Raw genomic sequence first — 25,787 nt, forward strand, 5'->3', positions numbered from 1 at the left:
GAGCGACGCGCCCGGCGATCCAAAACTGCCCAATACCGAGAGAGCGGCTAATCAATTCAGCAAACCCCCCCCCCACCATCATCACCACCACCCTCCCCAGCCAGGGTTTTATTGCACTCAAAACGGTTTGGACAAAAGGCTTCAAAAAATTATTCCCACAATTCCAGACAAAGATAAATGAACGAATCACCGAGGAGTCGTCGATGAGAGCAGAAAGTGAACCTGTGGCTTTACCATTTATTTTGTTCGGTGGCTGTTTCAGTGGATACAGAATTATAATTGATTGCACATCCAAACCATTAAAAACATTCACATAAAGTGCTTTAAATGTTCTGTGAGCCTGCTGTGCATTAAAGAAGACACACACTACTTTTGTATGACCTCGAGGAGCCTTTCACAGACCATCACACTGGGAATGTTGAAGAGGTGGAAAGAAAACTGACAATATGCATCAAATAAAAAATATTTGAGTAGATTTGATTAAAAGAAGCATTTCATTTAAAATCAAAGATTTTAAAAGTCCCCTCAGAAGCCTTATGTTCTTTTGGCAGTATGTTCTCTACCATAAAAGACCATGTAAACCCTCCTAATGTACACAAACAAATCACAGGGTAAGATTAATGTAATTTATAGTACGAATACCCAACGTTTATAAAAATATCACAATAGCGGATGTGACCTTCCACCTCTGATTCCTACAGTTCCAAACGTTTCCACATGGCCACAGAAAAGCAAGCAGGAGACTCGTTGTTTTACATTCAGAAATACATTTGCATATAAATAAAACATCCAACAAGCACAAAATGTTAAAAACTCCTCACCAATGTAATGTGAGCTTATAAATTCCTGGACAATGACACGATTACAGCCCCTTTTGGAGGCACAAAGCTGTGACGTAGCAAACAATCTGCACAACAACCCAATGGGTTAATAGATGGTCCTGCTGGTGGGGGTTTAAACCAGTCAGCTTTAGAGGCAAAAACGGCATGAGAAAGTCAACGGATGTCCAGACCGAAGACGGATGGAGATGGACGTTGAATTCATTTGGGCTCAAAGGGGACACCAGGGAGGTCGAGCTTGACGTACAATGGTTTGGGGACTTGGTACTTGTCTCAACTCCTGTCAGTCTGGAAAACTCGTTCAATTAAAAAAAAAAAAAAAATAGGTTTTAAATAAATAGCTCAGCAACGTTGAGGTTGCAATGGAATTTTTGCAAGGTAAACAAGAGCAGAAGACACACAAGTAAGTTTTACACAAAAGCATTCGAGCAGAAAACGAGCACAAGAAGCTCCTTTCTGGGATCGATCACCAAACACCACCAAAACAACTTGCACAAACAGCACATATACAACTTTAAATACAATTTTACATATAAAAAAAAGCTTGCCATTTTCCCTCCAAGCATTTGTAGTGTTAACAAGTGAGCCACAAATCGCAGGGAAATCTGGTTCTACTTGGTAATAGTGAGCCCCTATAGTTTAGTAAATGGGTAAACAGGCACCCACAAGAGGGCACTAGCAAAGCCCAAAGACAACGGGAACCCATCCAAGCACCCAAGGCACTTCCCAAAGGTCAACGTGAGCTCACGGCAACATCCGTTTCTGGTGAAGGCTGCTCGTGGTTCTCCCTGTTCATTAATGGCCTTGTACTTGGGGTCCCAAGTAGAAACAACACTTTTAACACTTGCCCCATGGAGGCAACCATAAGTCCACTCATCACTATGAAATCTTACAGCTCCCCTTCAAGGATAACGAGGACTCCTTCGGGGGACTCTGAGGAGGCCTGAAGGACTTTGAGCGTTTCAGACTGTTGGCTTTGCTTCCGCCGCCGCCACCCGAGGCCGCGCTGTTGGCCACCGAGTAAGAGCGTCCGTGCATCATGACTGCGTTCATGCCGTTGGCCATGGAGAAAGACTTGAGGTGGGACTTGATGGCCACGGGGAGGGGCAGTTTGTCGATGAGGTGCACCGGTGTGCAGGAGACGATGGAACGGCAGCAGAGATCTTGTAGGCTGAAGACTGTGGAACAAACAAGACGGAAAAGGGTTGTATAGGACCGGCTTCCATGTAATATACGAACTAAAGTTTAACTGCAGGCGGGATGGGACCCACATTGCTCTCCGGCGCTCCTTTTGAGTCTGCAACTGCACGCCACTAAAAATGTCATGTGGCGCACCGCAATGTCTCCAGTCAGCTTGGATGTTAGCATCAGATAGCTGTTTCAGTTTTGCTATATACACACAGTAAGCTACATCGGTCCCTAAATAAATGAATACATTCTTGTGAACTGCAGCGATTCGAAACACTAGAACTCTACAACAAATAAAACCCTCCGCCCTGTAATTCAGGCAGGAGCGCTGGTGAATTATCAACTGGATTTCTATTTGAGATGCGATTTAGTTTACATGTTTTACTATTAAGGGGTGCTATTGGAATTGTTTTGGCTCAATAACCCTCCAAGTACAAATAACACAGGTAGTTTGACTGTTAATGATAAAGTGGATCTACATTGGTCGTGTCCCCTTACCCTGGGGTGGGGGGAGAGGTAAATATTTACGCTAAACAAATAAAACGTAATCTTTCTGCGAGAGCTATGTGGGGAAAAAAAAAAAAAAAAACACATGTATTGCTAACGTGTCAGAAAACCAATTCAAGAAAATCTCACCTCTGTTGGGCTTCCAGAACTTCTCCATCCCGTGTCTCATCAGCACAATGCGTGAAAGCTCTGTGAAAGATTCGATGACGTTGAAGTTGCACAGCGGACTGACCTCAAAGAAAGTCATGCTGTTCTTTTCTGCATAGGCCCTCGCCTGCTCCGTCGGCACCTGCCGCCTGAACGCCAAGTGAAGACGATTTCCCACCAGGATTCTGGGTACACCTGGGGCATGCTGACGGAAACCGACAAAATGGGAATCAAAACGGCTTCTGTGGCAGCAAATGCACCAACTGATATTCATTGATTTCTCTCCGGGGATGAAAGGATGCAGAGGGTAAACACAATTCCTGTGCACTTCCTACATTTCTCTTGTCAGACTCGAATAGAGATACCTCGTCAATTTCTCGTATCCAGCGGTCAATGCCATCAAACGACCAGCCGTTGGTGATGTCGTACACGAGCAGGATGCCCTGTGGAATAAAAGACAGACGTGTCGACACGTACACGGTGACACAACGGCGACGAAGAAAAACAATTGCCCCACAGTTATCACCTGTGCTCCGCGAGAGTAAGACCTGAAGATGGTGCAGAACCTGCCCTGTCCCGATGTGTCCCTACGGAAGAGACAGGCGAGCGTGTAAAGTTAGTACACTACAGGTTTTGCCTTGATGATTCTGCTTGGTTAAATCACCCACCATAACTCTAGTTTAACTCTCCTGCCATCCAGCAGAATCGTGGTGGTCTTGTAATCAATCCCTGAGATCACACACGATGGAGTCAAAGTTAACGTGTGTCAATCCAGGCTTTTTAAAACAACAGCTGAGTTAGTTACTCACCGCTGCTGTAGGCGTACGGGGACTCTACTGATCCGTCTTGTAAACTGTCCAAAATTTCTCCTTTTCCAACGTCGCTGTCTCCAACCAAAAGGAATTTCAGGAGATAATCGTAGCTCTTGACTGGACTACTCTGTGTGCCCATCATCCCACGCATTGGATCCGGTTCACAGAGAGCTTTTAAAGCTCGCCCAACGTCCACTACTTCGGGGACAGGGACAAGCCGGACGGTCCCAACGCTGGAGGCTAAAGGCTAGGCGGTCGCCGCTGACGTTAGCTGGCAAGCTAGCTAGTGCGCTAACCACGAATTCATTATACTAACTCCGTTCTTTGTGAAGTCAATCGGATAAAAAAAAAGAACGGTTAGTTCGTCAGGACAATATCGACTTAGCTTTTTAAAGTGCGCCACTAGCTCTTGAAGCTCAGGCCGGACACGTCGACGTGACTTTATTGTTCACTTTTCTAATCAAAACAACCTCAACTAGCTGTTAGCTGCGTTGTTAGCTAGCGCAGACAGTAATATATTCTAGTGCCAACAGATGACACACAGGAAAACGAGGCTGCAAAATTGCACATAAAGTAATAATCTATCAAGTGAAATATGACAGTTTCAACTTTGTTTTTAGAGAAAAAAAAGTCAATGAGGGCTGTTGAGCGCTAGTACACAGCGTTCAGTCGAGTGGACTGCGTTGGAACTTCCTGGTTATGAGGTCACCGCCTACGTAACATCCGGGTTCCATTTAAACTATCACTACATCTTGTTTTGTATTATTTATTTGTCGTATGAATTGAATTGACCGAGCAGGCTATCTCCATGAACGAGGTGTCTTGATTTGAAAATTATTTGAAAAACTAAATCTTCAAAAAGATATATTAATGTAGCATGGAATGCTATGTTATGTCAAAAGTGGTACATTGATTTCAAATGGATCAACCAATCCAGTTTTAAGCAAAGTGCCATTGACATTGACATAGGGTACGAGAATGTCATTGGCTGTAGGAGTTTTTAGTTTCAACCAGATTGTATGAAAGTTCTACTTATAGATCTGGGTCATCAAAGTCTACTTTTTTTTAGTTTTTTAGGACTTTAGTTAACCATTGACATACTGCAGTGCAGTCACATTGTATTCATGTCAGTTTGGTCTTGGCTGTTGGAGGTTGCTTCACTTATGTGTCTGATTGGCAAATGCATAGAGACCAAGAGGACAAACATATTGTAGCGGCAATCTTAATTTAATGCAGGATTATTTAATAATAAAACAACATTTTCTAAAACATAACCAGGGGAATACAAAATAAAACGGGAAAACACACTAACAAAACTCAACTGCTGGAATGTTAACACGTGATCTTTAACTTCAGCATCAATTCATGAACAGCTGCAGACAATGCGGATGCTAATTCAAAGGGCTTATTCCTTTTTTGACAACGTGGCAGTATTGTGTTCTAAATTATTCACTGATGAACTTGAATCTTTTTTGTAAAGGAGCAGCTTCATAATAGACTAATTTCAGCAACAACGACAAATATGACACTTTCAGTTTAGAGGAGTATCAGTATCAAATATTTAGTTTGTTTACTAAAAGCTAAATTGCTTCTCTCCTGTATCTGACGTTTAAAAACAGAATTTAAACTGCACAGTTACTTATAGGTTACTTTACATATGTTAACTAAGGAACAGTTAATCAACATAATCATGTATCAATATGCATGCGTTTCTGAGCATTTCCTGAAAATGCGTCACAGCATTTTTGTACATACAGTTGTGGACCACAAGGGGATGGAAGAGATTCACCTTCTTTGCATGGTCCAATTCAGCAGGAAGTTCAATAATCTTCTGTCTTAAAGGGTTCCCGATGAGAACATGGTGCAGCAGTTTTTTCTTTAGGCTTCTCTCCATGAAGGCCAGTAAGTCCCGTAGCCTGCAGTCCACGAGGTTGGGTTTCCATTGCGACGCGTCTTTGGTTAAAAGCAAATGCATTAGTGCAGCTTTGAAATGAAAATCCTTGAGAGCACTGCTTCCTGATAGAGCTGTCTGTCTCTTGTGAAGAAAAAGTGCAATTTCAAGAGTTTGTCTGTGGCATGAGTTTAGATGCAAGCGTTTAGAGATGTTCTCCAACAAGCTATCTTCATAGGAGGTCAGGGACAGTGTCCATGAAGCATCTACGTTGTTCGGGGAGCAACGAGTAATGAATAAATGGGCATCGCTGTTGACTTTAACCACAGGACGCAGAGTGAAGCTAATCTTCTTCCCTGATCTGAAACGAACTATCAGAGCACCTGGAGCGTTAACGTAGGGAATGTTGAGCTCAAACTCGTACTTATGTGAAATCTGATCCCATGCTTGTTTGATAGTGCTCTGAAACCATTTGGTAACCTGCAGTTTTGATAGGAAAGGGGAGTTATTTGTGCAAAGGAGGACGTCACGAACGTCAGTCATTTTTGTCTGCATACTCTCAGTCTCAGAATGCAGCAAGCACACCATGTCGTCCGAATTGGGAGACTGACAGTGGCAGCCATTTGGGATTTTCTCATTTTCCACCAGTTTGATTTGACCACAGACTTGCATGTCAGGCAGCAGGTCACTCTGCTCGCCGTTCCACAGCCGACACTGGAATCTATATGGATGAGGTGGGTTAATGGGGACGATGATGTCGCACACGTCCACTATCTGAAAGCCCTCTATCACCATACCGCCATTGCTATAACAGATGGTCCTCATGGCTGCAAACAAATCCTTTATAAACCCCTCCAAGAATTCCTTCCACTTCGTATCCGATGAACCTTCAAAGCATTTAGAATGAAATTTCTGCAGAGTCTCATTGTCTGGTAGCAGCACTTCAGCAGTGGTGCAGATAGCTGAGAAGGCCTTGGTTTCTACTTGTGTCATTTGGGATGGTTTTCCTAGGTATTTCCTGAATAAGCGGACCATAGAAAGGATGGAGAGTGTGTTCCATATGTACCAGAGATAAACCCCCTCCCAGTCAGTAGTGTCCTCGGAGGTCTCATTTTCTGGTGTCATGGCGTGAAGGTGTGACGGAGCCGATTCTTGTTCTTTGGGACCAAGCATCTCCTTCTCGTCCGTTTTTTTTTGTTGCCCTTGTGGTTTGCTCGGGTCTGCAAAAGAGCCACTGGTCTGTCTGTCTTCTCCCTGTTTACTGTTCTTGACGAGTTGTAAATTTCCATTTAGAGTAGTCTCAGGGTCACTTTTGGAGCTTTGAGGCCGGCTCGGATCAGAGTTTTCGATATCGTGTTCTCTTTCTGACTGAACGTTTTCTGTATCATCCTGAGAAAGTCTTTTTTCAGTGTGCGTCATTTCCTCTTTGACAGGAGCCATTTTAAGGTCCAGTTTCTCTCCCCCCAACAACAGCCTCTCTTCATGCTTCTGCATGTCGTTGGAGGTGATCTCATCCAATTCCTCAACCCCCGGCTTGTCTCTCGGATACGTCAGTAGAGCTACCAGAAACACTCGCAGCAGAATATCTTGCATTGTTAATACGCTCTGTGAATAAGTCAGACAGCATAAAGGAGTGTTAAAAATAATTGCAGTCATTTTGAAAAATGTCTCAGTGTTCTTTGAAATATGTAAAAGAAGGGAGGCAGAGAAAAGGCATGCATGGATTAGAGTAAAAGTCCCTGCAAATATTAGAAAAATGTTCCTGCGGGCAAATTTGATACTAATGCAAAGCAAGTGAGAAAGAAGCTACTTCCTCGATGGCCTGGAAGCATCCTCCTTTCCTCGTTCCTGTGCCAACATTGCATATCAAACACGATTTATTACTGCACTTAATATAAAACCAGAACAAGAACAAGAATACCCACCGAAAGTAACGATTAAGTATCTCAGCGTTGCGATTTTCCAGTAATGCGTGAATAAGTACAGAGGAGGAAGCAAGAAACTACGCGTGCACAGCAACAGACTCACTGATCGCTTCCTATTTAAGATTTCGTTGTAGGTCTTCTTCCGTGACTTACTTCCTGCATGCGCGGCCCGTCTGCTCTGCTGTAACATTTTCCTGTGCAACACCAGATAGACAGACTTCCTGTAAGTTTAACTGGAGACTCACAATAGTACAAAGTAAATCATTGAATGGAATGATGAAGGACCATTTGTCCAGCCACTATTGTTAAAATGAAATGCTTTGCATCTGTGAATATTTGAGCAAACCCCTGTTGTTTTATCCCCTTGTGGGCTTCTCACTGGCTTGGCGCGCGCTCTGCCTCATTCAGCAGGTGCAGTTGCCTTCATATTTTTCCTGTGATAAGCTATTGGTTTTTTTTTAATGTCGGAACAGATTCACTCTTCACCTGGCAAACTACGAGCCAAAGGCACGGATATTTAAATACAATTTTGCATGTCTGGAACACTGCATCACGGAGGATCAGGTGACTTAAATGAACACACATACTAAAGTCGTGTTAGAATGACTATAAAAGGAATTATGAAAATGAATAAATAGTAAAGTATCTAGCTGGAAGTGTGTTTATCAGAACTGTAACATCTTTGCTTTGGAGTAAAATATGCACTGAATGGCAATTGGTTGTTGTATCACACTGAGCACCTGTGAAGGGAGGGTCACGATGACAGATGATGTGGTCGGCTTTGAACCTCACCATCGAGTATTCGAGAAACGCCTTTCAGTCAGTCAGAGCTACGATATCTAGTAAGTAAATAGAACACTGCAAGTCGATTACCATGAACTATCTTGTTGCTGTGTGATTATTTTTCATCTCCTTTTGTTCATCCAACGTTAAGAACATAGGTGAGTCGGTTTGTAATGATTCTTCTATTATATACAACAATTTATGCCTGACTTTGTATCATCATTTCTATTATCAAACTGTTTAAACCCGATAAAAGATTGATAAGAAGAAGAGTCGTACAGTCATTTAGGGTTATAAATGGTTTTTAACATCTTCACCAATCTATTGAAATAAGTAATCAATGCTTTAAAGCAATATGCAGACAGATGAGCCTCTACAGTATCTCGATCAAATTTTATAACAATTTATAGCTAACTGGTTAAGGGTCTTGGATTATTATTTCAAGCAAGCTTTACTAATGAGTTATTAACCTGGAAATAATGACTTACTAACTTTTGCTGTTGGATTATTGAACAGTGAGCTGCCGTTGGCCCTTTGTTAGTAATGTATCCACATGCATAATTGTAGGCTTTGTTGTTGTTAATGCTATATATTACATCTTTTATAATAATAAATCCATTAGTTGCAATCAATGATCCCTGTAAAAGACGATATGATCAGAGAGTTCCGGCCAAACCTTCATTTAACACCGTAGAATAATGGGGAAACTTTTCAAGCAAAATATGTGTATGCAAAGCAATGAAAATCTGCATGTTTTGACGCTTTTTCTATTACTTTTTTAACTGTCTGGTTTTAAACGTCCTACTGCACTTGCTTTCATAGACACAATTCCATCCAAACCCAAGATCCACCACATCACCCAAAATGGATAAGTTTCGTATGATGTTCCAGTTCCTCCAATCCAACCAGGAATCCTTTATGAACGGGATCTGGGGTATCATGGCACTCGCAAGTGCGCAGATGTACTCCGCCTTTGAGTTCACCTGCCCTTGTATGCCGGAATACAACTACACCTATGGGATCGGACTGCTCATCATTCCGAGTGTATGGTTCTTTCTCATAGGTTTTGTACTGAACAATAAAGTGTCAGTGCTCACAGAAGAATGGAAAAGACCCACAGGGGAACGAAGCAAGGATCCAACAATCCTCCGCTACATGTTTTGCTCAATCACACAGAGATCCTTAATAGCACCCGCAGTGTGGGTGTCTGTCACTCTTATGGATGGGAAGAGCTTCCTCTGTGCTTTCAGTGTGAACTTGGATATCGACAAGTTTGGGAATTACAGTCTGCTGACGGGGATGTCGGAGACAGAGAAACTCCGACTGCTGGCAAGGATTCCATGCAAAGACCTATTTGAACACCAGGAAGTGAGAGTGGCAGCGTCAAGATACATCAAGTGTATATCACAGGTAGCCGTTCGATCCCTCCTCCTCCTGTTCTTTAAATTGTTTTAAAATTAGAGGTAATTACTGGCAAGCATGGAAATCAATTAAATAGCACATTTAAATGAAGTAGAAGGAATCCTGCACGAAATGTAAAAAAAAAAAAAAGCTGAAGTCAACTATAAATCACACAGGACATTTTGACACAAAGTTTACTGGGACCCGTGTACTGTAATGAGCATACATATTAGCTGTAAGGAAACCTGTGGATTTCACAGAGCAAACATGTTTTTATTCATCCTTGTGTATTTAGTAGTTGGGAAGTGTCTGACAATAATGGTTCTGTCTGAAATCAGTCACAATAAAATAGACAGCATGGCCCAAGTTGTGCACATTTTCAGCAGGCAGTTTTCAAACCATTACAGCAAATGATGACCAAGCAAATCCATTTTATCTTGCTTTATTCCTGAAAAACTCCTTAGCTCAAATCTCCCCACCCAAATCCAGTCTTGCACTTGCACAAGATTTCCTTTTTTAAATGTATTATTCATGCTACCGGGACCTACTTCAATCCATCCAAGAACACCCACACTGTTTAGGTCTTAGGTCTTTGATCAGCCCAAAGGCATTCAAGCCGGCTCAAAAGTAACATGTCTCTAAAAACTCTATTCATATGCATTTTTTGTTAAGGAGCTACGAAACTGTCGGGAAGCTCCTCCATATGCTTTTTTAAAATCACACGTTGGACTATGTGATTCCAACGATCTTCAGTATCGAGCTCTAAGCAGCCAGATTCCTAAACATCCATCTATGGTTTCTACATTTCTTTGTAAACTGCATTCTTTAGTGCTGAAAATGACACATTTAATAATGTCTAAATCTTACAGGCCTGTGGATGGATGTTTCTGCTCATGATGACCCTCACAGCCTTCCTGATCCGAGCTATCCGGCCGTGCTTCACTCAAGCTGCCTTCCTCAAGACCAAGTACTGGTCTCACTACATTGACATCGAGCGCAAGATGTTTGATGACACCTGTAAGGAGCACGCAAAGAGCTTTGCCAAGGTTTGCATCCACCAGTACTTTGAGAACATCAGTGGGGAGATGCGTACCATGCACAACCATGGCTCCAGCAAGGATGGCAGCGACGATGAAGACGAGGATAACAAGAGAAGTGACGAAGACAAGCTTCTGGGTATCAGGGCCCAGGATGATATGAATAAGGTTTTGTGGAACTGGCACGCCTCTAAGCCAGCTCTGGCTCTGAGAAAAGAACAAATGGACGGTGAAGACAATGGCAAACGGAGCGGAGGGGACAACGGAGCAGCAAATGGGTTTGCAATGGGACGCACCCACGAAGTGGAGAAAAGGGAATGGGCAGTGTACTACAGTAAGGTCTGACAAGTTCAAAAGCTGGCATTTCAGACAATCAGACAGATGTGTTTTCAGGAATTGTTTTGTTAACTATCAGTAATTTATCATAGGTAGTTAAAAATATAATTGAATAATATTTATTACGTCAAATAAATATAGTTTGACTGATGGCGTGACACTTTGCCCCAACACAATGATCAACGTCGTTCTGGTTTACTTCAGTTAAATATAAAATTGTTATTGTGTAGACAAAGAATTCTTTTGTTGATTTTACAGTAGTCACAACTATTTTATTTACATGTCCTGAACTACTGAAAATATTCTGCACAGCGCATCACATTAGAAAACAGAACAGTTTCATGCACGTAAAGCCCCAGCGGCCTCCTGCTTTAAAGAGAGATTATCTAACTTTGATAGAAGAATAAAAAACATGTTTTGTCACAAATGAAAAGTTCCATCCATCCATTGTCAAACCGCTTATCCTGCACACAGGGTCGCGGGGGGGCTGGAGTCCATCCCAGCCAACTTCGGGCGATAGACAGGGTACACCCTGGATTGGTCGCCAGCCAATCGCAGGGCAACACAGAGACATACAACCATTCATACTCACATTCACACATCTACGGGCAATTTAGAGTCACCAATTAACCTGATCCCCAGAGCATGTCTTTGGACTGTGGGAGGAAGCCGGAGAACCCGGAGAGAACCCACGCAGACACGGGGAGAACATGCAGACTCCACACAGAAAGGCCACTGGGTGGAATCGAACCCAGGACCTTCTTGCTGTGAGGCAACAGTGCTAACCACCACGCCACCGTGCCGCCCACAAATGAAAAGTTGAATTAATAAAAAATAGAACTCAATCTTTTTCAATTTAATACACGGGAGGTTTTGCTGTTGCAGCCTGACTTGTTCAGCTATGACCAGTAGCTTATCGTAGCTATTGCTGAACAACCAACATCATTGAGTCAGTGTCTGATTCCCTGGAACTGCCACTTGTGACCACTGAGGCAATTGTTTTTATGCCAAATTCAAACTAAACAGTGATCGGATTAAAACAAACACTTTATTAAACACAAGTTTTAGTCGTGTAAAAATTTGCCTTTTTAAAGAGACACATTTTCCATTACAACACTGATGATTGTCATTTATTATGTTTTAAAGCACTTTTCTCCTTATACCTTTTTATCTTACGGAAGTAAGAGCAAACACTGTGATTAATGCAAATACAAAAGGTTGGATCTGGCAAAACAATTTACATGCCACTAAGAAAACAAGGCCGCCATTTCAATCGCTTTCCAGTAGAACCTGCCTATCCGCCCCCCCCCCCCCCCTCCCCCCTCCTACACGTCAGCACAACAATGCAGATACAAAACACCGATCTCATTTGATTCTGGAGCCTGTAAACATCCAGCAGTGCATGTGTGCCGTCAAGCCAGCTGTTCCTGTATTCAGCAGTAATGGCATTACTGGAGCAGGAAGGGAGGAGGGGAGGGCGAATGGCATTAAATCCGGTTGAGGCCTCTGTCTCCCACCCTCCCCCGGAGGACTGGTGAAGCTGCACTCCCCTTGACCGTCTCACAGCCTTCCCGGTGGCCCAGCAGCTGTTTCCCCCCCCTCCCACCCTCCCACCAGCGACCGGGCAGCTAAGGCTGCTGGTGTGGGGGTTGGAAATGCAGGCAAAGTCTTTGTCCGGGGCTCTGACTTTTCTCTCTTGTGTTTCCCCGGTTTATCCCCCTTTAACGTCTTTCTCCCTGCTTTGTTCCCTCAGTCGACAGATGTCACTTCCCCTCTTCTGTTTCTGCCTTTCTCCTCCTTTTCCCCAACAGTGACATGATGTTCAAAGATAGATCAAAACAAAGCAAAGAGGAATCTCTGTATGTGTGAAGTGAGGGAATGATGAACGCGGCGGCATCGTCTCTGCTTTTGCTGACCTCCACTTGACAAAGAAATGGCCTTGTTTTGGTTGTCAGGACGTCAGCCATGCGCATGCTACTGGAGGGGGCCTCCCTCCGCTTTGCTGCAAACGTCTCTTTTCCCTCCCTCTCTCCCTCTCTCTCTCTCTCCCTCTCACATATAAATGCACGGGGGCGTGCGCACACAGACAAACACACATCAGCATGCTTGCAGGCGCCCGATTCGTCAATGTCAGGCTCATTCTGCCTTCCTTCTGCCTACAGATTGGAGGACTGAGGTCGCGAGGGAGGGCCGAGGGGAAGGAGAGTTGCGAGGCAAAACGGCTGGTCACATGAGCACAGATCTGTTTACAAACCCAAGGCAGGAGCAGGGAGCAGGAGCAGGAGCGAGGGGTGGAAGTGGAAGGGAAAAGGCGAATTGCAGGCCGTCGCTGAGCCACATCTCGGATGGGGAAGAGGGGACGAGGGGGAAGCCTGCCCTTGACAAAGCCAGCTGGAGGCGGGAGGGGGGGGGTCTGAATGCGACGTGCCAGACACACTTCTGCACACACACCACCACCTTTGTCTGTGATTTTCTTCTTTTTTTTTTGTCCTCTCAATTGAAGGAGCAGATGGTTAGAGGGAGAGTAGGATCCTCCCCCCCACCCACGCCCACCTCACACACACACACACACACACACACACACTGACTGACACACAAAACACACGCTCACCAGCCGAACACCAATCCCAGCCAGAGGACTGTTGTTGACTGCATGGATCTGTCCTCACTTTGTTTGGGCTTTGAGGGGAGCAGCACATCTTTGCCTTCCGAGCAGAGGAGGAATACCCGCTGCAAGATCACAGGACTGGAGGAGGAGACAACGGAAGAGTGGGGGTTGAAAATCCTCTGTTAAAAAAAAAAAAAAAAAAAAGCAGCTTTGGGAGGAAGACAAAGCACAGATTAATACCAGATAATTACCTCCATTGGACGAGCGGTGTCATTTTGAGCGAGGGACGTCATCGAACTCGATGAGGGGACAACACTCCACGGGCAAAGTATAGACGAGCCTTTCTGCTGGAAATGTAAGTATTTCCTGTTTCCGAGCAGCCTGTGTTGTTTTGGACATTGTGACAGAGGGAGATTCAGCTTTTCGCAGTAACAACTACTGAGTAGCACGAGGCAGCTGAATAACAATCAGCTCTTGTCAACAACATTTCTTTGTTTCTTCTTCCCTCCGCTGTGATGACATCATTCTCAGTGGAATCCAGCAGCATAGGAGGTCTTCGCTCCCGGTCCAAAGCCTGGTCTTAAATCTCCCAATCCTTACACAGGGTGGTTAATCCAGATTTGGGAATGGTGGGTTCCCAGACTGCCGGGCCAACAAAACTGCACCTCGCAAGGATTTGTGGAATCTGAGCAAATCGGGGGGGGAAACCTTCATGGTTGTTTCCTGAGGAGCCGACACAACCCGACAAAAGAGCGATCCAGCTGAGAGGGGACTGGATCCGGGCCCCAAACAGATTCAGTGTCCTCAGCCTCGGCCCACAGGCTTGGCTCGTCTCCAGCGTTCTCCTGACAGGGGCTGGATTTGCTGCTGCTGCTCTGGGGGTTCAATTTCATGCGACCATCCCAATGGTGTAACGGTAAGTGAGTGGATTTCTCTGCAGTCTGCCAAATAAACAAGACGTGGTGGCGCGTGTACTTACTTGTTTATCATGAACTCACTTTGCCAGTTGCTGGCTTGTGGGATTCCAATTGTGGGCGAACTTGTGAAATAGTAAATTACTGAGAGAGTGAAGGCTGCACCCAAAATACAAGAATAATTCAAGGTCATGTTTGTTTGATGGCCGAGACAACTGACACTAAAAAATGAAGATTGTATCCCTTAACTTTACTACACTGTTGTTTCATTGTGTTGACTGATTCTGCAACGCCTCCATGTCTGGTTCATAATCTCTCATTATGGTACCCTAGGACTCCCCTACACTAAACCCCACGTCTCTATCCCCCAACCCACCAGCCAGGCCAGATATTCAGTCCATACCCCCCTACGAAGTGCAAGCTGTACCCATTCATCTCCTCTAAAGAGAGACACATGGACATTTAGAGGCTGGCAAAGAACATCCTCGCTGCAAATTAATAGGAAGACATGTGGTCTGTGGAAGTGGGGGCTTCCTCCGCTATTGTTTATCCAAATGATCCTTCAGTCCCCAGAGTTCTGTTTAATATTCACCAAGCCCCTGCCACCTGCAACACACACACACACACACACACACACACACACACACACCATTCAGACAGGCACTAGACATCCCTACCCATCCATCCCCCAGTGCTGACGCACACACACACACAAACACTCCACCAGCCAACTCCATAGAGTCTGTGGAACAGATGGTGGTGAAGCGGAAGTGGTGTCTGTCCTCCATGTTTGCCATGTTCACAATCAAGTAACACACTGTCACACACTTTAAGGGGTCCCTGGAAACGCCTGCATCAAAACAAACCCCAGCAATTATATTAAAACTCCACACTAAATCTCTTATTAAACTCTAGATTTAGGTTGTTGTTTAGGTTGATGCTCAAAGATGTCCTGCTTCTCTGCCCTGATTTTCTTGCTAATCACAGTTTAAATGCAATGTTTACCGCTTTCAGATAATAATCACTCCTTGACCAGGGGAAATGATTTACACAGATCCCTGGAGCTTCACTGCTCTCCAAAGAGCAACAGAACAACACGAACTGCAGCGTCATAATTCTATGCTGCCAATTAGGACTCGTCAATGCTAACAACTGAATACTGTACTGTTACCGGAAAATAAACTATTAAGTGGCCAGACTTCTCTATTTTTTGAGTGAGGCTGTCAACAAACATTGAAATACAGAAACCTGTAGACTAAAAAGGTTTTGAGGTAAACTCATGATAGTCCCACAGAATGACACTAACCCCTTCCATCGACCCGTGTAGGAAATACTAATGTGTGTTAAGTATGGGATCGTACTCTCTGCTCTTCTTACCAGGGTGCCTGTGTGGTTTGGGTTCTGAACACTACTGCACTATGACGTCTGACATCTACCACCTGCCGCTCAATGTGTACGTCATTGTGCTGGGCATCGGCCTCTTCGTCTTCATGCTCAGCCTCATCTTCTGCTGCTACCTTTTCAGGTAGGTCTGAGGCTGAGGGGATCGCAGATGGAAACTCCACATTTAAAGGGCCCGAAAGGATGCAATTACACAAGTAGTAGTGCCATTATCAGTTATTTCTAAAATATTGATTATTACAAGCCTCAAAAGCCCAGCATCACTTGGGCTGTAGATCAATGGGAATGAAAATGAAATTGATCTTGTCGTGAATTTCTTTATTTATACAGAACAAAGTTCTGTATGCAAATGCGTTTTCATTCTTAGTGGTTGTAGTGCACTCTGTACAGAGAGGTTTGACCAATAACAAGGATTCAAGATTCAACATATTTATTGTCATTCTTATTTTGCTATGTCCTCCTTCCACAAAGCTACAGATGTAAAAAATAAAACAAAATAGTAAAAAAATTGAGTAAAAGGAAATAAATTATATACACTAAAGAGCACAATGTATAAATATGTGCATGTGTTACGCATGAGTGCACCATGGGTTTTTGCCAATAATGCACAAGAATGATGTGTGTGTAATGACATGGAGCCATATCTCCCTGTAACCAAGTGAAGTTGCAGATGTTGTTCTCCCTCACTCAGGTTGAAACAACAAGGAACACGGGAGCAGTTCAGCTACAATGAGGTATGTAGTCACTGCAGTAAATATCCCTCCCCGGGACCATGTAACACCAGTTTCTGAGGCGGGTTATAAATATCATTTCACACTGTTATTATCAACCGTGCAGCCCAACACAGCCATTTATACGCGACCTTGACTTCACGCATGTCCTTAGCTGCCCTCTGATTCAAAGCCGTTCATCGAGCTGCAGTGTGAAGGAGCCGGACCACGTGGGCAGGTAGCAGCAAGGTGTCAGTGTTGTGCGGCTTCGGAGAAGGTTACATTCAAGCGGAAGCTGTCTGTATCTGTATTCATAACGATTTCTTCCCTGTTGCAATTAGTTCTAAGCTGATCACATGAGGACATTGAAAACATCTGAAATGATGCTTTTCGCCGTAGAATACCTGCCAACACAGCCGACACATCAATCGCACGACGATACTTCAACTCTTCTCCTTTTTCTAAACTGTAGGTGGTGCTCAAGGGTGCCAGCAAGAAACTGAGTCTTCTTGGAGTAGGTTGTTTTTGATTTTTCTCACATTTCTTGTGTTGTGTCGCAAATGTTGTGACCTGCATTGCCCATTTGTAGTTTTACACATTTCACGACCGCACTGCCTGCGTGGCCCCTCGGATGACCCATCGTGAGCCTCAGTTGGATGTGATTGACATGCTGTACGTGTTATTCTCCAATGGAGATGGCCTGAAAATACCTCGACTCAAATGCAGCCATCTAAAAAGAAATGGAGTGTCTGCTTGACTTCCTTCTTGTAGCAAAATTGGAACTCCAGGAATAACTGCACTCACTCAAAATGGGCTACAAAAAGATCTCTCTCATCGCTTCTAAAAATAGTGCTTTCTAAAGTTTGTTTGTTATACGATTTGAGGGAATTTTTTATTTTTCAAACAATGCGTGAATTTTTATTCTTTGTTCCTGCAGCAAACCTGTGCGGTGTGTCTGGAGGAATTCCGGACCAGAGATGAACTTGGAGTGTGCCCGTGCTCACATGCATTTCACAAGAAGTGAGTCTGGCAACAACCTCAGTGACGTGATGTTGTCCAGCCAAGATAAAGCGTATCAGATAATTAGCTTTAGAGGGTTGAAGCTCTCAGCCAGACTACCACTTTCCTACGAGCTCACTGGTTCGCGATAGTAGCTTTATGGTAATACTGGCATCAATAGTTCATGTTCAGATATACCCTAAAATAACTATTCCTTAAACCCCTTTTTCATCATCTGACAACCCATTTTCACCAATAACGATCCATCTAATTTATGTAGCTATATCTGCAAAAACCTGCTAAACTAATGTTTCAGTTAACAGCTTTTTTTTCCTATATTAGTTTTACAAATTGACTTTGAAATGTTCTTTCCTCCTTATCCAATGTTAATTTTAAAACATGGCAGAAAAACGTGAAAAAGCCTCATGTTTTAAACCAGCACAACAATAGCTTCCTTTTAGTCCATAAAGTAGTCCCTGCTGTTAAACTGATAACGTCGCCGCTGTTGTTTTTAAGCTAAACTGTTACCGAATTTGTCCTGTCAGGTGCCTGCTTAAGTGGCTGGAGATCCGCAGCGTGTGCCCCATGTGTAACAAACCCATCCTCCGGCTGCACACAGACGCCCCCCAGGGTGCCGAGGGGCCGTTGGATCCGGAGGAGGTTTGAGCGAGCTGGCAGAGCCGAGAGAGGACTCTCCTCACGGACAACGCACACACACACACACATATTAAATACACTACAGATGACGAGCAGTGGTCATCTTAAAGACATCTCACAAGATACGTTGACAGTGGCTGCCCTGCAGATGACCTTTGAGCAACATGCCTTCATGGGAATCGGATCTTGACGGCACCAAAATGATTGTCAGATCGGTTAAGGAGCAGGTGGATGATCTCGTTAAAAAAAAAAGTAAAGATAGTAGAAATGCTCTTAGTTCTACATTCATAATTGCACTGTTCACCAAAAAAAAAAAAACATGAGACCAACAACATTACAGGCATGGAGAAGGACATCGGGATCAGTATGGATACCTCTAATATCTCAGGGGTGTTACCAATACAGCCAGCACAAACCGCGTCAGCCACCCTATAACCCCGTGCCACACATGCATCTTCAGTACTGCCGATGTAGAGGAAATGCTCCAGCGGTCAGAGGTCAGCCTCGACGTCCAGCGGGAACCAAGACCGGTGGGATTACAACCATGGCGAGATAAGTAGACGATGTCGTTACAGATTGTGTCCCGTGCTCTTTCCTTTTAGAAAGAGACTGATAGAAAAGTAGTCTTGCCTGTATGTATTGTATGTAAACATGTCCCTATATATATTGTTATTTTGTATTTGTTGCTTTTAAATAAAACGTCACGTAATGTATTGTAATGGAGTTGCATTTATTGAAAGGCCAGACAGGTTATTAGATCATGCTCCCACAAATGTTTTATTAAAAAATGTTACTACATGAATGATCATCTGCAGAGCTTTTTTTCTCATAAAAGACATACTATGAGGAAATGTCAAATCGCAGATTGTTCCAACTCACTTACCGTAAAAATGACTTAATTACAAGGATCATTTTGAGAAGGAACCTTTAATCTGGAGCCACAGGCTTGTATGCAAACAGGTGCGTGACTCAGACCGGGTTCAGCAACCTGTAGGCCGCGCGCACACTCAATGTGTGAATCATAGTGTGTATTTGGTCATCCGTTGGCAGCCTCGTTGCCTCCCGCTTCCACAAACTCCACGGCCTTCTCCTTGACTGCCTGGATGGTCTGCGGGGTGCCGTGCTCCTTCTCGTACTCCAGATAGCGCTTGAAGAAGAACTCTATCTTTTTCACTGAGACACTCAGATCACACGATCAAACAGCGCCCTGCAGGAGACGAGTAGTTGTAAAACACCAAACAGCATTCGTCATATTTGATCATAAGACTGGCCTTTACACATCAGGTTGTCATGTAACGGCTAAGGCTCATTAGCTTACATGTAGCGAGGACAGAATCCTTTATATTAAAATATATACGAGGAATCAATCAAAATGTGTTGAAAGTGACAGCGGGGACTCAGGGAGCAAAGTCAGGCACACAAACGGTTGGAACCGGTGGAGAAACACAGCCGGGACGGCAGAATCTGGACGGTCCCATACGCTGCACTTTGACGCAGGGTCAAAAAAGGTGGGTGGCTGTACAATACAACAACTTCGATCAAATGGTTTTGTGAGAACACGGTGTCTTACTCGCTTTGGTGGGCAGACTCTTCAGCGCCCTCTGCAGGAGAACAGTGGCGCCGTCGCTCTGGCCCTGCTGCAGCAGGAAGGTCCCGTAGCTCAGCCGCACGGCCTTATTCTGACGGAAACGCTTCACCATCGTCTTGTACAGGCCCTCGGCCTCCTGGACAAACGTGACAAACGCACGAAACCGTCTACAGAACACAGGGTCACCGCATCTGTCCAGACAAATACACCCAGTCGATGGTACCTTGGTCTTTTTGGACTTTGCGTAGATGTCAGCCAGCTGCTGATACACAGGCATGGGCTCGCAGAACTGCTGCGCGCACTCAAACACCACCTTCAGGCTCTCCTCCGAGCCGTACATGTTCAGCAGGGACACCCACACGTTCAGCTTCTCCTGTCACGGTGTGGTTTTATTTCCGGTCTTATGTTGTAGTTTTCTACTTCTTGTCTCCATGGGTAACTTCACTTCCTGCCTTGTCCTGTCATCATCTGTGATTGTCTGATTGTTTCCACCTGTGTCCAATCACCTGCATCTCCCTAATGTATTTAAGCGGTGTGTGTCTCCTGTCACGTCACTGTCAATCGTCCTGGATGTCTCTCGTTCCTGCCTGCCTTTTTGCCCCCAGTTTCTGTGTGTTTTTGCCCGTAGGCCTTTTGTGTTTTTTGCATTTTGACTATTTAAAAAAAAAAAAAAAAAGAGGCTCCCCGGCCGTTTGCCTGTCCACCGGGCCGCCTGCCAGAGTTTCCCGGGCGGTCCGACCAACGTTTCTGGTTTCCCTCCCTCCCCTTGTCCGCTCTCTGCTTGTGTGAGCCGTCTGGAATTCGGCCCTCGAGGGGGGGGGGGGGGGGGGGGGGGGGGGGTTACTGTCACGGTGTGGTTTTATTTCCTGTCTTATTTTGTAGTTTTCTGCTTCTTGTCTCCCTGGGTAACTTCACTTCCTGCATTGTCTTGTCATCGTCTGTGATTGTCTGATTGTTTCCACCTGTGTTCAATCACTTGCACCTCCCTAATGTATTTAAGCCGTGTGTGTCTGTCACTTGCCGAGTCATTGTCAATCGTCCTGGTTGTCGCTCGTTCCTGCCTGCCTTTTTGCCCCCAGTTCCTGTGTGTTTTTTCCCGTTGGCCTTTTGCGTTTTGACTATTAAAGTCCTTTTTGTTTCCCGCAAACTCTGCGGATGCAGGTTTCACAGAAGAGTTAGTTAAACATGCATATTTCGTCTTTGGATATGTAAAATATTTTAAAACTAAATTAGATGGAAGCTTCAAATAAGCAGAGTTGGCTTTTTGCTTCTTTCTGCACAGTGATATATTTATATTGTATATTGTTATTTATAACACTGCACTGTGGAAATGGCGTCTCCGAGCAGTAAAAAGGCTGAGTTTTTAAATACACATGAAGGACATTCTCCGTGCCAGTTACGAGAAGCTGCAAAGCAGGTTGAGATAAGAACCCAGGTGAAGCTGAGGGTAGCACACACACACACACACAAGATCATCCTCAGTTGCCGGTGCAAATCATAATTAATTGACAAAGTAAAACGTGGATCCGGAACTTTCGTACCGAATAAGATATGAACCAAGGCCCTGTTTTGAAGCTTCTATGAGATCGAGTCGACCGTCCTCCCTTCTCAGGGCACAGCTGCAAACTAACATTTTGTATCATGCTGCTCTTTGCACATCAGGGTCAAATACAGGACACTTGAGACACGGCTTTTGCACAAAACAATGTTATAACACATTTTACCATTACATTGCTTACTTTCACAGAATTCGATTTGGGCTTTGTCGCTCTTGTCCTCCTCTTCTCGGAAGTACACCTCTACTCCGCTGTCATTGTCATTGGTCTTTGCTTTCTTTGAGATCGGGGACTAATTGCTTCTAACAAATTAAAACCACAGTAAAGAGACACGGGCATCAGTGACCATCGAGCTTGGCTGTTTCGATTTTATTACAGTCTTACTCAAGAGCTAATAATTGATAACTGGATACATTGACCCATGATTGGTCACATACCATGTGTTTACTGCTTAATAAAAAGCAGGATGGGAGGAAACATCAAACGTCAACATGAGCAAAAGTCCGTTTGTTACCTGCACACTCTCAGACGCTGCGCGCTTCTTCTTCGTCGTCGCCTAAGAGACAGACGTCGTCTTCTCTCCCGCAGGACGCAGCTGCAGGCCGAGTGTCCTCCGGGAGCAGAGGGAGGTGGACCAACCCCTCCTCTTGGTCAATACTGAGGACAAGAAGAGAATAGAGTGTTGGACGTGAAGACAGCGTTTTTCATTTCTTTTTCATTTTAATGCACTTATCAACACGGAAAAGTGGATTGGCTTGCTTTATGCAAATGTTTTATTGAAAAGAAACATCCAAAATAAAATTATAAAGTACAAATTTCAGGTAAAAGGTTTTTGTATGCGAGTTTTGGATTGACTTGGAAATGATTTGCCTAAAAAAAACGATATACATGTTGATGTAAATTCGTTTAATATACAATCATATGCAGTCGTGCTGGTCGAGCTCTACGTGTTCTTTTCTACATGTATTGTGAATGACTGTAGGACTGTCGCTCAAACAGGCTCAAGTTGGGGAACCACAACATGTAAAGAAAAACATTTGAGAAAAAAAAAAAAAAAACGTTAATCTCCCGAGAAAGAAATTGACGCCGTTAAAATGAGTGCATTATCGCGGTTAATAATGCGTATAACTGACAACACTAATAAATATTATAAAATATCCTATGCAAATTAGTCAAGAAATGGTGCATTCGGCGGTCCAAAAGTTGAACAATCCTTTGAAGCCTAAAGGTAACACGGAAAACAACACGCTTGTTTTGTCCGTAAACAAATATTCCATATTTGTTCATCATGAACAACACACTGCAAATATCTTTCTCTGGATGTATCTGTCAGCCCTGTGAGGCGGGGGACTTAAAATCTAATAAAAAATAAGATACATTTATAAAAAAAAAAACCAGCAACGCCACCTAGTTGCGGAGTCTAGGTCTCCATAAAAACAGGTTCTTTTTCACCAGAGGAAGAACAGCATGGATCACAAGACTTAAAAGCGGGGTTTAAAAGGAGGATTTTATTATTAACTAAAAACCCATAAATAACTACAATTGTATTAAATGTCCAGCTGGAACAAAGTGCTAAAAAAGATTAAGAATTCGACCAGCCACTGCTGCTGATCCGTCCTGCCCTTTCTTCCAGTTTCCGGTTCCGTTCCTTTCCTGAGTGAGGTGTCCAGCCCGTCTCGTTCCTCTCCTCGTTTGCACCCCGCCTGCTCGTCCGCTGTCTTGCCGTCCTCTCGCTTGATTTCACTGTGGCTTCTGCTCTCCTGTGGCTTCTCCTTCCATGCCGTGCTTAGTGTCCTTTATAGCAGCTGTGTTGATTGGAGAGGGGAGGTCCTTTTATTGTGTAATGCGGTTGGCCAGGGCTCTCTGTAATTGATTAGTCCCTCCAGGTGCATGTAGTTTACTGAAAGGTGGGTTAATACGTAAAAATGTAATAAAACAAACCATGCTAAAATGTAATAAAACAAACCATGCTAAAATGTAATAAAACAAACCATGCTAAAATGTAATAAAACAAACCATTCTAAAATGTAATAAAACAAACCATGCTAAAATGTAATAAAACAAACCATGCTAAAATGTAATAAAACCAAACCATGCTAAAATATAACAAACCAATAATTTACATATATCCATGTTTACAGCCTTTCTGCTCACAATTATATTCTTAACTAATAACCTACAATAGATTCTATAATATCATGAGAGAAATTTTGTCATAGTGTAATAATTTACAAATATCTGGAGAGCATGTTTGGCTTAAAGCACAATTTAAAATACATGGGTGTCACCAGGAACATCAGTTGATATGCAAAAATAATCAATAAATAGTGCCACTGATCAGTTAAGATAATGATTAACTGCTCTTAAAGAATCACTTCTATCAAAATTTCGATGGATCGATTGACCGGAAGCCTGTAACCATTCTGTAATCAATATTGCATGCATTTGCATCTTTCTGAAATGTACATGCAACGACCGCTGAGCTACCTGTCTGATACATATGACACAACGGCCAGTTGTGGACTTCTGCAGTTGTCGTGGCGATAGTTCAGTTGTTGTCATGTAGTTTGTTTGTCATAATGGTGTGAAATGGTTCTCCCAGTTACCGTTAAGATCCGTCAGTCGGATATGGGTGTCGTCCTTGTCTCCCGGTCCTTGGACACTTGACCTCTTTCCAGGCAATGAGAGAGATTGTGTTTTGGCTGTTGACTGTTAATTATGAATGGGATATTGGGGTAAATTGTTATCAATACTAAACTTTCCGTATACTCAATACCCTATACATGTCATTATTTCTCACTGAAGTGGCAACGTACATAGTAGACCAAAACCATCATGTACAAAACAGTAAATGTGTCATTTTTGCGGTTTTCAAAGTTTCTCACTCGTTTGAAACAACAAACACAACAAACACATACATGATCAATATTAGTTGGAGTGGAGCCTGAGAGCTCAATACCTGTTATTAACTGTCTGACCCTGGAGTTATTTACCATTCAGCTGACTCAAAAGTCCCTTTGCAGTCAACTGAGTTCAGTGGATTCTTAACTGATGAACCGCAATCAAACCGCAATTAAACACACAGACACGCACACAAAAGCAAAAAAAGGAAAAAAAAGAAAATCATTTATGAAAAAGAGGATCTCCCTGGGGACTTTTTAATATTTTGCTTTTAGACAGGGAATCAGATATCTTTTGGAGCTGGTCTCTTTCTTTAGTCAGGTTGGTGTTACTGGTCTGTAACTGGTCTCTTTCTTTAGTCAGGTTGGTGTAACTGCTCTGTAACTGGTCTCTTTCTTTAGTCAGGTTGGTGTAACTGGTCTGTAACTGGTCTCTTTCTTTAGTCAGGTTGGTGTAACTGGTCTGTAACTGGTCTCTTTCTTTAGTCAGGTTGGTGTAACTGCTCTGTAACTGGTCTCTTTCTTTAGTCAGGTTGGTGTAACTGGTCTGTAACAGGGCCATCTCCATTTCCCTCTCAGAGTTGACTTTGGTGCCTGTGTTTGACATAAAAAAGACTAATAAAGACCAGTACCGTCATCTCACGACTTCATCATCATTCTGACAAAATACTCACAAAGGTGAACCGAAGTTATGAGTCCAGCCAGAAGGAAGAAACTCAGGAGACTCAGAAACACTGCAGCAGCTCTGAAGGAATTCTTCTTCACGTCTTCAACGCCTGGAAACTCCATGCAACGTTTGGTGAATTGAATAAAGTCAGGTCAGCCTTATTGTCTCTCCTCATAACACGACACACCAGACTACAAAGGTGTGCCTAGATACAGTAGTGTTCACAGAAGTTGAGGGATTTGTATTGTTGTGTATGTTTAAAAGTTGCTCATTGAACTGCAACAATGCAAAAGTGATACGTGATAGCCCAGAACCTACATATTTACTAGTATTAATAGCCCCTTGTGACCTCTGGTTTTGTATTCCTTTAAGATTTTATTCTTTTTACTACTCAAAAGTAAATACCGAATGTTTATTACCTGTGGATGCAGATTTTCTTCTGTTTGGCCCTCGAGTGTGGATCAACACATTTCCATAAATGTTTTCAGACATTTCCGCATCTCTCTGGCTGGGATGTCGTGATGGTCCCTCTACATTCATATAGATACCCAGATCTTCATCCATGATGTGCTGTTGTTCTGATGGTGCAGTTTGGTCCTGTGCTGCCTGAAGCCATCAGAGTCTGCAGAGCATGCTTTGGAAATGTGCCTGTGTTCTAAATCGTGCACAGAGAGACTTCTAAAGGAGGCAGTGCTCTTTGTGATGTGTTTCTCACATCATCAGGAAACTGATGGCGGTGGGACCTTTGGCCTATTAGTTGCAGTTGCATGGTGGTACTTTCCATTTTGGTTTGGGTGAATATTAATATCAGTCTGTCTGCGTGTCAACTGAAAGATATATAGGTCTAAAGGTCTAAAGGCGGATGTTCAGCTGCAGCACTGACTTCATTCATTACTATATTTAATGATTAATGTTAAATAA

At 43.5% G+C, this 25,787-nt stretch overlaps 5 protein-coding genes and 1 long non-coding RNA gene across 12 annotated transcripts; 2 read left to right on the top strand and 4 right to left on the bottom strand.

Annotated features, from left to right (window-relative positions):
• Positions 1-204: 204 nt before the first annotated feature.
• Positions 205-4,214, bottom strand: LOC120824884 (ras-related protein Rab-40C). Its single transcript, XM_040186025.2, has 6 exons — positions 3,491-4,214; positions 3,350-3,410; positions 3,208-3,268; positions 3,047-3,124; positions 2,664-2,886; positions 205-2,017 (listed from the first exon to the last, which is right to left on the bottom strand). The coding sequence occupies exons 1-6, from the start codon at positions 3,642-3,644 to the stop codon at positions 1,719-1,721; spliced, it is 876 nt and encodes a 291-aa protein (XP_040041959.2). The 5' UTR covers positions 3,645-4,214; the 3' UTR covers positions 205-1,718.
• A 487-nt stretch (positions 4,215-4,701) lies between these two features.
• On the bottom strand, positions 4,702-13,748 carry LOC120824882 (inositol 1,4,5-trisphosphate receptor-interacting protein-like). Of its 2 annotated transcripts, XM_078080367.1 has the most exons (4): positions 13,726-13,748; positions 13,487-13,612; positions 7,320-7,329; positions 4,702-6,989 (listed from the first exon to the last, which is right to left on the bottom strand). In XM_078080367.1, exons 1-4 carry the CDS (start codon positions 13,746-13,748, stop codon positions 5,169-5,171), a joined length of 1,980 nt encoding a protein of 659 aa, XP_077936493.1. In that variant the 3' UTR covers positions 4,702-5,168. The 2 variants fall into 2 exon arrangements, with proteins under 2 accessions (XP_077936493.1, XP_040041955.2); XM_040186021.2 differs by lacking the exons at positions 13,487-13,612; positions 13,726-13,748 and having other exon boundaries at positions 7,310-7,489.
• Positions 8,057-11,922, top strand: LOC120824883 (calcium homeostasis modulator 1-like). Of its 2 annotated transcripts, none has more exons than XM_040186022.2 (3): positions 8,057-8,151; positions 8,915-9,502; positions 10,363-11,302. In XM_040186022.2, the coding sequence occupies exons 2-3, from the start codon at positions 8,957-8,959 to the stop codon at positions 10,873-10,875; spliced, it is 1,059 nt and encodes a 352-aa protein (XP_040041956.2). In that variant the 5' UTR covers positions 8,057-8,151; positions 8,915-8,956; the 3' UTR covers positions 10,876-11,302. The 2 variants fall into 2 exon arrangements, with proteins under 2 accessions (XP_040041956.2, XP_077936494.1); XM_078080368.1 differs by having other exon boundaries at positions 8,120-8,250; positions 10,363-11,922.
• LOC120824885 (RING finger protein 122) lies at positions 13,050-18,874 on the top strand. 2 transcript variants are annotated; one of them, XM_040186026.2, is made up of 7 exons: positions 13,050-13,829; positions 14,006-14,390; positions 15,769-15,913; positions 16,481-16,523; positions 16,972-17,013; positions 17,437-17,519; positions 18,044-18,874. In XM_040186026.2, exons 2-7 carry the CDS (start codon positions 14,366-14,368, stop codon positions 18,162-18,164), a joined length of 459 nt encoding a protein of 152 aa, XP_040041960.1. In that variant the 5' UTR covers positions 13,050-13,829; positions 14,006-14,365; the 3' UTR covers positions 18,165-18,874. The 2 variants fall into 2 exon arrangements, with proteins under 2 accessions (XP_040041960.1, XP_040041961.1); XM_040186027.2 differs by having other exon boundaries at positions 13,095-13,829; positions 14,079-14,390.
• Positions 18,875-18,909: 35 nt separating this feature from the next.
• Positions 18,910-21,333, bottom strand: LOC120824886 (protein RRP5 homolog). Of its 3 annotated transcripts, none has more exons than XM_078080369.1 (3): positions 19,967-20,201; positions 19,726-19,876; positions 18,910-19,362 (listed from the first exon to the last, which is right to left on the bottom strand). In XM_078080369.1, exons 1-3 carry the CDS (start codon positions 20,081-20,083, stop codon positions 19,343-19,345), a joined length of 288 nt encoding a protein of 95 aa, XP_077936495.1. In that variant the 5' UTR covers positions 20,084-20,201; the 3' UTR covers positions 18,910-19,342. The 3 variants fall into 3 exon arrangements, with proteins under 3 accessions (XP_077936495.1, XP_040041963.2, XP_040041962.2); XM_040186029.2 differs by having other exon boundaries at positions 19,726-19,879; XM_040186028.2 differs by having other exon boundaries at positions 19,726-21,333.
• A 1,454-nt stretch (positions 21,334-22,787) lies between these two features.
• Positions 22,788-25,524, bottom strand: LOC144383308 (uncharacterized). 2 transcript variants are annotated; one of them, XR_013450657.1, is made up of 3 exons: positions 25,286-25,524; positions 24,874-24,975; positions 22,788-24,793 (listed from the first exon to the last, which is right to left on the bottom strand). It is a non-coding gene; the product is annotated as an uncharacterized LOC144383308 (long non-coding RNA). The 2 variants fall into 2 exon arrangements; XR_013450658.1 differs by having other exon boundaries at positions 24,874-24,982; positions 25,286-25,493.
• Positions 25,525-25,787: the final 263 nt, after the last annotated feature.

Source organism: Gasterosteus aculeatus, chromosome 9 (assembly GCF_964276395.1).
Source record: "Gasterosteus aculeatus chromosome 9, fGasAcu3.hap1.1, whole genome shotgun sequence".
Taxonomy (NCBI): domain Eukaryota; kingdom Metazoa; phylum Chordata; class Actinopteri; order Perciformes; family Gasterosteidae; genus Gasterosteus; species Gasterosteus aculeatus.